The 11,383-nt window shown below is 40.7% G+C and overlaps 1 protein-coding gene and 1 long non-coding RNA gene across 2 annotated transcripts in view; one reads left to right on the top strand and one right to left on the bottom strand.

Moving 5' to 3' along the window:
• The window catches only part of CDH13 (cadherin 13), a 501,672-nt gene extending 495,171 nt beyond the window's left edge, over positions 1 to 6,501 (top strand). The window contains exon 14 of the mRNA XM_063334708.1: positions 789 to 6,501. Within this exon, the coding sequence (XP_063190778.1) occupies positions 789 to 796 (8 nt within the window). The 3' untranslated portion in view covers positions 797 to 6,501. The remainder of the gene's footprint in view (positions 1 to 788) is intronic.
• A 1,300-nt stretch (positions 6,502 to 7,801) lies between these two features.
• On the bottom strand, positions 7,802 to 10,775 carry LOC134515590 (uncharacterized). Its single transcript, XR_010071059.1, has 5 exons — positions 10,651 to 10,775; positions 10,020 to 10,090; positions 9,732 to 9,863; positions 8,275 to 8,399; positions 7,802 to 7,931 (listed from the first exon to the last, which is right to left on the bottom strand). It is a non-coding gene; the product is annotated as an uncharacterized LOC134515590 (long non-coding RNA).
• Between the last annotated feature and the right edge of the window lie 608 nt (positions 10,776 to 11,383).

The raw sequence follows: 11,383 nt of genomic DNA on the forward strand, positions 1-11,383 counted from the left end.
ATTTGTTTGAGAGAAGCAAGATCAAATTTAGCTATGTGTTTTGCTAATATTATTATGTGTTTTTATTGCAAAGCCAAATATTTGCAATTTACTAGCATCCAAGTGAAACTGGTGGAAAGTGACTAATAGCTATAGCCAATGTTACATTTGCTCCTGATCCCTGTTTTTCTGAATTTCTTTACTACTTTTGTATTATCAGAGTGCCCATCTAAAATAGGTACAATAATTCAAGTTGTGCCACCCTCACTTTATTTAAAAAAAAAAAATAAAACCAAAAGTTAGACAGTCCACATAAGATTTATATTTCTGTAGCAACATTAATATGATATGCCAGCTTTTTTATTCCCCGGGATATGCACAAACTATAAGGCACTATAAAGCTGCTATTTTTGAAAAGATATTGTTTGTTTGCTCTTTGCTTGTCAGTGTGTGCACACGCAAGGGAGTGACTCGCTGGCATTTCACTTGCGTTCCTGCGCTAACGCAGATGATCGAGGTGTCCGAGGGGGAGAATCGGGTCCTGGCCTGAGATTTACGCACAGACCTCTGCACTGCATCTTCCTGAATTGCCCTACAAAGGTCTCTGAATGCCCCAGGTGACCCTTTGGGGTTTCCTCTTGGAGATTTCTGTCTTCACAAATAATTGCTTCTGAACCTGGATAATTTATATTTAATTACTGAACGGTGTGCATGCCCTCAGTCAGTAATTTTACAGGGGGAAAAAACCAAAAAGTTAGAAGATACTGTGATCTGTGTAGTAATAATCACACACGTTTCCCATCGTTTAGGTCTGTAAGAACTCCTGACATTTGAAGCTGTCCTACCGAGTTGCCACGGCAACGAGAAAAAAGAAAACGTCAGATCTGAAGATTGCAGTTTACAGTTACTGTTCTTCTCTACCAGGCCTCAGTTGCTCCAGAGTCCGTTTAATTTGCAAACTCACTTAATCTGTCCGACTATACATTGGTGTTTGACAGCCTCTACCCTAACTTCCATTTATTAATGGATTCCTCTTGCAAGACGCAAGGTTTATGCGAATTTTTCTCTGAATGTTAAAAGACCACGACATCTAAACCGGACCTTGGGGGAGCAGAAAACAGATTGACTCCATTTTTTTCTATCTGTTGACTTGTTGCTATTCAACTGTTCAGAAAATATTTTGTCTGTGGGTTAGTATTTGTATATGTATGAGTGTATGTATATATATATATTTATATAGAGAGAAGAGTTATACGACAGGTTTAGCTTTTATAAAATATTCATCTGGAGCGAGCAAAGGACAAAGCAGAATAATACGGCCACAGATGAATCGTAACTATTCTACCATGGCTAAACCTACTGTATTTGCTGTTTATAGTGTGGCCAGAAGGAGAGAGCCTATTGCGATCGTACCGCTACGACAGCCACTTTGTTGACACCAAATAAAGCAGGCCCAGGGCTCTGCAGTGTCACTTCTTGTACCTCAGGTTCAGCAAACAAGAAATGCAAGCCCCCTCTGGCTTGTTTCTGATCTGAACTGCTTTCCTTATGCCCCAGATGGAATTTACGATCCAGCAGGAGCACAGCCCTTCGCTCCCCATTTCAGTGGGAGCAGCGCTGGGAGGTTCTGCGCAGCTCTGATTTGTGAGAAAGCGGGAAGCAGCCAGCCGCAACCGGCACTCTGTGGGTCACGATTTACAGCCACGGGAGCGCTGGACCTGATTTTAAAGGGGCTAAAGTCAGCTTCCTTTATGTTCCTGCGGATAATTATTTGCTGGGGCAGTTTACAAAATTTAAACCTCTTGTCAGCTCTGCAGACACAGTTACGTAGGTGGATGTCTGCATGCGAGACGCTGATTAGAACAGCAAAAGCAAAGGGTTTCTCAGAAGCACTGGTCTCTCTCCCAGCCTCTGGGCAGCTGCCATTACAGACCTAAGCGCAAGGAGGAAAACAGATGCCCTATTCTATAAATATATTCACACACACATATATATAGTTTTGAATATATATATACATACATACACATGTACACACAGTTTCCAGTTAAGAGTAACAAGAGCATTTCTTTGTGTGTGTAAACTTACCACACTTGTTTGCAGACATGGAAAAAAAGGGTGTTCGTTATATATGAATATAAATCCTTTTTTATTCTGTGAGCATGTAAGGTTAAAAAAAAAAAAACAAACCCTTCTAACTGTATCAAGATGATCATCTTGTTAATAAATTGTAAATGATCCATCAAAGCTCACACCAAATTTTTATAAAATTAACACAAAAAGTATACTAGTGACAGACTGTGGCTTTTATTAGAGCTTGCCAGTAACTAGGGTAAGGTAAGTGTCTTAGAATATTTTAATAAACTTGCTTATTTAAAGTTTAAACAAGAAAGCTTCCTTATGCAATAGAACTTTGCAGCTGCATTCTTTAGTTAGCATTTTTACAGTACTTATGAGTCATACTGTATGTTGTCTTTACTACAGTGAGATTATGAGCATATCTTCCACACCACGTATATGTTTCAATAGTAAAGCTTTTTGGAAGCATTAAAAAGTCCAAACATATATTTAGTTTTCCATAACGCTACACTAGATATTAAATGTGTGTTGGTGGTTAAAAATTGCTGTACAATAGCTTTTCTCTGACTTCCTGTATTGTACCAAATATGAAACAGGTCTTTTTTCTTTTTTTAATCAAAAGGAGTAATAACAACAGCGACAAAGGAAAAATTAGTTTGTGTTGTGAACTTTCCTACCATTGTAGATTTCTTGGTAAGATACAAGCTGCCTCAGACAGGAACCTATTTTTCTCTTCCAGCTTAACTCCTGCAGTCCTGACCAAGGAAAATCTCCCACTGCCCTTGTTTCTCTGGCAGCACGCTCCGGGTGTTTCAATTACCAAAGCGGTACTTTGAGGTTAGCGGGAGTTTCTTCGAGCACGGGCTTCAGGAGTGGGCTGTCGGGCAGCTGCAGGCATTTCAGCGGGAAGCGCCTGATCTCAAACATTAACATGGGCATGCTTCTAGTTGTCTTTCTCTGCCCATGCCTTGTAATAATCATATGCTGCTGCTTTATCATCAACAATCATGTCTTAAAAAAGATATAGTTTTCAGGCGAATTTTTCAAAAGGAAAAAAATCAACAAATGCCTAACACCACTGGATTTTCAACATGTATATTTAACGAATGCATCCAAATGCACCCAAAGATAAACTGCACCCTATGCTTTGATCTACAAAACCTCTGTCTTGAATAAAAGAAATTATACTATCCTCCCCCACACACACTCTTTTTCTACTTACTTTCTCTCTCTAACCAGCAAAACCCACCTCTGGAGAGATACCCATTGACATTAGTGTCATTTCTCTCAAGTACCAGATAAAGCTACCCGTTTCGCATTTAAACCAAGGCTCACATAGCATTTGGTGGATCACTCCAAGGGCATCCAAAATGAGGAACCAAAATCTCTTCTGCCTGGAACGACACTAACAATGGGAAGACTCTGCCACGTTGTGCCCGAAGACAAGAGCTCTTTCCCCTTGGATAATACTGCAACCTTTTGACATGTAGAGAGGTCAGTATCATGGCTCAAACTCTGAATCAAGATGCATCAAAGCCTTCATTTACCATTATCACTTAATTTCTGCACCTAGATTAAAGCCTCCCAGCCTTTACTGTGTGTCTCTAGGCTTCAGATGGAGCTAATCACTGGACCTAAGCATGCAAAGAGAAGATGAAGCTGCCATGTTAATGTTTCTCTCTCTCTGTACCTGAGAATAAACCCCATTTAACAAGAGATTGTGGCACTTTCTGTAGCATTATACAAGTAAGGAACCATATTAGAATCTGAGATTTCCTACCTGAATAAGGTTGATGACTGTGACTCAAAAAATGACACCCATTTCCTGAAACAAAGGAGCAACAGTAATGTATTAGTAGAGAAGTTAAAAAAAATTGGTTGCCATTTTTTTATAGTTAATTATGTTTAACATTTGTTCAGCCAAGCTTGCTGTTTTTATAACATAGCACTTACTTCTACATAGCTATTTTGGTCACTACAACATTTATTTCAGTCTATGTTTGTAGACATACAGTGCCGTCTAGAGTGAGAAAGGCAGCAAACTTGTTAATTTTCATTTTGTAACATGCACAGAACTTCTTGTGCAAAAAACCATTTCACTTGAAAAGAGTGTCTGCTGTTTAAAAAACAAATTGGGTATAACAGTCAGTGAGCAGAGTTTGTTAGCAAGACAAAGGTCTCATTTGTGGTCTACTTCCTAGTTGAACCCTTGTCTGTACATCTCACGTGTGTGCTTTTGCAGTATGCCTGTGTGCATTTATTAACGTACATTTTGTTCAGTAACTGTAGGTCTGAAGATTAAAACAAAGGGAAATGAGATGAATTTCCTACTGGGTTATCAAGGAAAATTAGGTAGGAGCAGAACACTGGCTAATACACTTTCTGAGCCCTGTTCTCATCACGTTTACATTGGTATAAATCAAAGAGCAATGCCATTACTAGAACTGTTTGAGATTCAGTTAATCATATTTAGATGAAATTTTTCATCTAAACCTCCCCACGTATTGCTTTTATTGCTGTGAACAGTAAAGCAGCAATAGTTGTCACAGGATGGTTGAGTGCTTATATATTATCAAAAGTCTGTCTTTTGTGACATACAGAGAAACCTACAGCTCAGATGCCTCCCGCAGATGACTCACTCCCTTCACCGGCCCCTTTAACGTGTCTCTAAGGCACCGAGCATGCTTTGGTTTCGTCTTTATTTGAAATGGCTCTGGCCTGTAGTCAAATCATTCATCCTGGTCTCTTGCGTAGTCATTTAGTTAGAGATCACTGTAATACAAACCCCGTTTATTAAATTATGGACTTACAATCAGTTTGTGTGGCCCTAACTTAAATGCTTTATCGCTACAAAAAGAAATACGTGTGTTATATTAACAACTTTTACATCATTGGTCTTTCCTTTGCAAACACCTCCTGTCTGAAATACTGAGAAAGCTGCCAGTTTTCTTCTCAATTGCTACTAATACACTCTGCCACTTGAAACATAGCAGAATTTTGTACACAAATAGTTTTACATCACTGTTCGTCTAAAGGCTAAGTTTCTTTCTGAATGGATTTAATAATGTCTTATTTAATTAAAAACAAACAACCCTCAAGATAAGTTATATTAAAGTCACATTAGCTTGAGAACACCAAGTCTAAGGCAAAACGCTGATCCTATCTTCCCTTTATTGCATCTCTAGAAAGTCCTGTTTGAGACACACTGTCCAATGCTAACAAAAGATGAAGAACTAAAATAGCAATTATTTTCTTTCAATTAACTGTGTGATCTATCATCTTTAGTATTAACGTGCAAATTATGTTAGTAATTATCATTATAACTATTCTATTTAAAGCAGATCTAGCTGACTATTTTACTATGTAAAACACATAACCCATTGACTACACCGTTCTCTTGCCTCACATCAAGATATTGTTGATTTCTATTTGTCCAAAAGAAACGGATACACTCACGCTCTCAGCGGAAAGTTACTAGTTGCACAATTGCTATGTGTGTGTATATATGTAGATATATAGAGATATACACATACACATATAAATATATATATATAAAATATATGCAGATGGAGGGAGACTACTACAACATGGGGACTTGAAATAAGCTGTTTAATTCCACGAATTGTAGCTGAATACGTGAGTTAAGGGACAGCATGGTTACATACGCCAAACCGGTCTGATTTAAAGGAAAGAAAAATAGCAAAAAACCCCCACACGAAAAGCTGGCTTATCCCAGCTCTCATGTTGTATTTACGCTACCTTTAGCTGTCCCCTCGTAACACAATTACAGCATTTGAAGATATGCGTAATTGTTTACTGACTCATTTTTAGTTGTCCATGGATCAGCAGGTCACCAGTAGCAGAAAGGGAAGGGTTTATAGCCGGAATTCTGCATTACTGTGCTTTCAGTGGGACAGCTATTTGGGAGTGTCATCCCCCCTTTGAACATCACACTCCTCCTCTGCCTCAGCAAATGACTGTATTCGATGACTTGGGGTTAAAATGAATGTAGTGTAAAGACTGACTGTGTATGTACGTGCATACGCTCCCTGCCCGGGGCTGTAGCATAAGAGCATGTCTGGTGGACTGGGGTGGTGAATTCAGAACAAACGCGCTGTGTTATTACTGCCATTTCAGACAGAACCCTCCTGTAAAATCATATTTGCCCCATAACAAACTCTGTCTCTTTAAGTTACCACCAAGATATTTTTTTTATGATTTTCTTTCTTTTTTTTTTTTTAAGTTCAAGCAAGGAGGAAAATTGTTTGATTGATTTTAAAGATACTTAATTCAGATACTTTTTCAGTTACTCTTTCCTTTGGGCCCTAGTTGCTGAATTGCTTGCTGTTTCTGAGGTGTAAATAAACGTTTTGATTTATGACGTGGTTGCAAAGAAACTTGTAATTTATTTGTGAAATGCTCAAATAAAGGATGTATGGGCTTTTACCTGTTGTCTGGGCGTAGACCTTCCTGACGCAATACAACAGGAACGGAGGACTACAAAATGACCTTGAGACTGCCAAAGGGCTAGAAACTGGATAAAAGAGATAAATTGCAGCCTTCGTCATCACCATGCCATGGTTATAGAATAAGAATCTGGAGGTTAGAGCAGTAAATAAGGTTTGAACACCTGAGAAAGCAGTAGCAGGTTATTCAGCATCCATTCAGGTAACAGCAATGATTTGCCTCCTAAAGCCCCACTTTCATTACAGAGAGTTGCACTGAGCTAAATCTGGGTCAGCTGTCCCTAAGCTGAACTCTCTGCAGGAGCTTTGATGGATTTTTGTTGCACTGCCTTTCTGCTTCACCTGTCCACCATGCCCACCTACCTCCATCAGTTCAGCTTAGACAGAACAGCCAGCCACAAAGAGCGAACGTTGTAAACAACGCAGAAACAGGCTGACAAACATCAGTCAGCGAGGACCACCGTGGGATGCTACGGGACTGCATTTCTGTCACTGCTGTCATGGCTGATCACAAGGTGGCTTTTAACAGCTAGTACTGCCATACACATTGCGTAGTCATGCCTGATGTCCTCCCTCCCTGTGCTTAACTCCGCCTTAAGATGTGTGTGCAGATGTGCTCTGCTTGTTGCCCTGATTCAGAAACTCTTACTTCAAGATTTAGAGCCCTTATATTGCCTTCAAGCCTAAATTGCTCTGGGCCAGGCTGCCCCCCAAAAAAGCTTGCACTGCTTTAATGCCCTTCTATACCAGGAACCACAGGCTTCATTGAGAAGGCTTATCATGTTAGCCAGCTGCGTTCCCAGTAGCAGGACTTAAGGTTTATAAGATGCTATTTTCTTTTTTCACTGAGCTCCCATAATCTGAAGGGGAAGGAAGTGGGGTGTGCTTTCCTGTGCTGTCAGCTGCTCCCAGACATTGCAGAAGGGCCCAGTAGGTGAGATAAACAAATAATCAAATAATTCTGGCCCAGAATCCAGGGCAGAAAAAATAATAGCAGGCTAGGGAGAATGAAAACCCTGCAGGAAATTTGCATCATAGCACTATGGCATTATTACCTCTTTGCCAGGGAGTCTGTTGGCTTTCTGAAATTCCTGTGAGTTGTTTTTTCAGATCTTCTAGGAAGTCATCTAAAGTGACAGAGACACATAAAGAGAGAATATCCCTGAAAATAGCCTTTTACTCCATCTGAGAATAGAGGAAGCTGGGGGAGGGAGGGCACATTCGAAGGAAACATTTGAGTACAAGCCCCAGCAGCTTGCTTTCACCAAGACCTACCTCCAGCTTCTGCCCATCGCTGATGCTTTATCAGACTTTCGTTCTGAAGGGGCCTTTTTTTATGTGGTCCATAATAAGTAGAGGATGAAAGAGCGTACGTGAAACTTGTGGTGTAATTGAGCAAAAGGTCATTACCTGAAAGCCACAGCAAAAAAGCGTCACCTCCTTTGTTCTCACTTGAGATCATTGTCCTAAACTAATGCTGTGCCTTGTATCTAAAAAGAGGTGCTTGAAACAGTACAAAGTTAAATCACAAGCAAGGAAATGTTAACAGAGATAGAAAATGATGAATGGTTTTTAGCCAGGTAGAAGTTTTCTGTTGCCCTTTCAACCTTCTTCTGTCTCATCTAACACCACACCTTCTGGATTGCAGTCTGCTGTTACTCAGTAACTTTGCACAGTTCAATCCAGTTACCTTTTTTTCTCCAGCAACAGTAAATCAGAACAGTCCCTTCTGGCTTCAATACCACCTTCTTACCTGCAGAAACAAAGCAAGGGTCATCGCTCCTGCTGTAAAACTATCGGGATGCTCTTCCTCTACCGCCACGCCTCTGGCCGGACTCTACTCATTCACCTCCCGGTGCCTGATGACCTTCGCTGCTCCTGTGGTTACAGCAGTAAGCAAGTTACTCTAGTCCAGTACACTTCAACATCGTATGTCAGTGTATTTTATTACTTGTGACTCAACTTTGCAACTTATTGTTTCCACACACAATTGCGGGCTACTCACCAACACGGCTGAGGCCGCATGTGCTTTTTATGACTAACTGTCCAAAACAAGAAAAGCAAAAGTGTTTACACTACTTGTTTACTGCAAGGCATGATGAAAAATCAGAATGTGAAATACAGCCGAACACTTGTAATTAATGAATTGCTTGCAAACAGTGTTCTGCAATGCCGTTACGATACTGGAGTGATTGATCTGGGAAGGGGTATGTTCATAAACAGCTTTTTTGTGGTACATTTAAAGAAAACCAAAACAAAACTCACGGTGCTGTCTTTTCAAACTGACCACGTATATTTTTAACAGAAGGATAATGAAACATAAGCGGACAGTGCTTATGGACTGGATTCAATCTTCATGTCACTAACAGGTTTTTAAAATTTCAGCTTTTATAAATGAGTCCATTACTGTTTACACATGTTATCTTCATGCCAGCAGCCACGTGGGAGCACATTTTATACTGGGTTAATTTTGCCATTCCAGGTACCTTGCCAACTTCACCCTTGCTGTAACTGATCTGCTGGGGACAGTGGTAAGATAACAAGTCTGGCCTGGGCTTGGAAATCACAGCAAATCAAATAGTGCCCCCTTTGTACACAATTAAATAAAGAATCTCATCAGCTGTGTCTCATCCTTTGTGCTACTTGATCAGCTGCAGTAAAACAACAGGGCTGTAAGACACCTTCCAAGCAGCCATAAAACAGGGATTATAACCTGCCTTGGGGTTACAGCATGTATGACTGACTTGGCTAGTCAAGTACCAAGGGAATTAGCCTTTGGTGGGATCTGAACACCTAGCTCCCACTGGCATCACTAAAAAGCCAGAAGCCCAATAGCTGAAACTTCCCCCCGCCCTCAACTGAAAAATAACTCTTTCTTTTTTTTTTTTTTAAGTCATCATGAGCTAATACACACTGAAACTCTTCCTCTATCTCCAGGGTAACTTCATTTTCATTATCTTTCACATTGAGCAAAACCAGCAAAACCCCTGGAGAACAGGTGCCCCAATTAACAGATACTCAGTCTTTCGTATACTGGATTGACGAACAGAAAAAGAACAAGATCAGGGATATTGAATTCATATGGGGATCCCAGAGAATGTTGTGACAGAGTCCACAGATAAAGCAAAGTAGAAACAATTAGAATAACCCTCATTATGAGACAAAAAGTCTAAAGGAAAGATTTCGAATTTTTGGTGCAATAAAACTCACGTGTGCGAACTGTGACCATGTACGAACTAGACCAGTGCTGGAAAGCCCAGTCATGGTGCCTGGCAAGTTTTTCCATTGTTACTAATGGCAAAAACTGCATCAATCCATATGAAAATGGCTTGCTCTTGGATCCTGCATGGAGAAGTCAAAACAATAATGGCTTTAGAGAGAAATTCTTTGAGCTGGGCAAAACCCCCCATTATCCTCAGCCCTGCCAAAGGCTTAGTGCAGCTGCTCGCCATCACAATGGCAGAGCTGACTGCAGAATTCTGACCTATGTGTACCCACCAAGCTGTGTTCTCTTGTGCCTTTACTCCCATCAGACCACTTCTCACTCCGGTTCGGTGACAGGGACAGAACTGCAACATAAAGACAGAAATACAGAAACTGTCAGAGGGCGCAGTTCAAAACCACCCTGGCAGTAGAGCCAGTTGGAGACTTACCCTCCTGGCAAGAGCAGCCACCTCAGCATGATGACCAAAGAGCCAGGATACAGAGGCACCTCATGGCAGTAGCTCAGGCAGGCACCAGCCTGAGAGCTGAACCCTTCCCAGAGGAAGGAGTACCACCTCGGCCACCCAGACACAGGGCCAGGGAGGTTTGGTAGCCCTGTGGCAGACTCTGTCCCGATGTGCACATCAGGCCCCGCTACTGCTGGGCTGCCAGTCAGCATTTGTACAAGATGAGTAGACTCCCGCCGCCCCCAGTAAATAAAATAACAGTGTTACATGGAAGGGTTGGGGTTTTTTTTGTTGGTTGGTTTCCCCACACGCCTTTCTCACTCAATTAAGACAGTTCTCATCATCTGGTTTCCGTGCCATCGACATCCTGTCATCATTCTTGTACTGATGCTCTAGCTTGGCATCTTATTAAAGAGCCATCAGGGCTTACTCTTTTATCAGTTCCGTGATAAACTTACTTTTAATGGTCGTCCTCTGTTGTAATTTACACGACTTGTGGGCTGCAGTATTTCTCTCACTCTTAATTTCTGTTCCTCAGCACTATGCACTTTGTTCTTTAGCAAATGAGCACTGAGTACCTTGAAGCTAATGAAAATGTGTGCTGTACACAACTCTGCCTTCTGGGGCTGAGTGGATGCAATCCAAGACTTGCTTTCTTCAGTTCATTCCTTCTTCAATTTTAAACAAAAATCCTCTTGCTACTGCAGCTCTTCTTCGTCTGCTGTCCTGCTTAGGCTAAATAAGAGAGGGAGGCAGTATGTGCATTTAAATGCTATTATTTAATGAAGGTAAAACTATCTTGTAACAAAGATAGCTAGATGGATTAACAGATCTATTGTTCAAATCAAACTATTAAAATATGCGTGTGTGTGTATATACAAATATAAACAGCTGAGGTCATGAGTTTCATTATCACACACACAAAATAATAGTCTATTTTTTAATTGGTTATTAAATAGTGAATACTCATTAAAAGCTCAGTTCATTGGGAAAAAATAGTACAATGCAATTAAACTGTACTACAGACTAATTAATATGGGAATTGGTGCAATCCAAATACCTTTAAAGAGATGGCAGTGGGGGACAGTAAGCAGCACGGACTTGTACCAGTCATCTTCACTAGCACAGCGCATGAATTTTCTGCTACTTTAGGGTTTTGCTGAGGGTTCTGGGTTTCAGTTTTAGTTTCAA

This window comes from Chroicocephalus ridibundus, chromosome 4 (genome assembly GCF_963924245.1).
Source record: "Chroicocephalus ridibundus chromosome 4, bChrRid1.1, whole genome shotgun sequence".
NCBI lineage: Eukaryota > Metazoa > Chordata > Aves > Charadriiformes > Laridae > Chroicocephalus > Chroicocephalus ridibundus.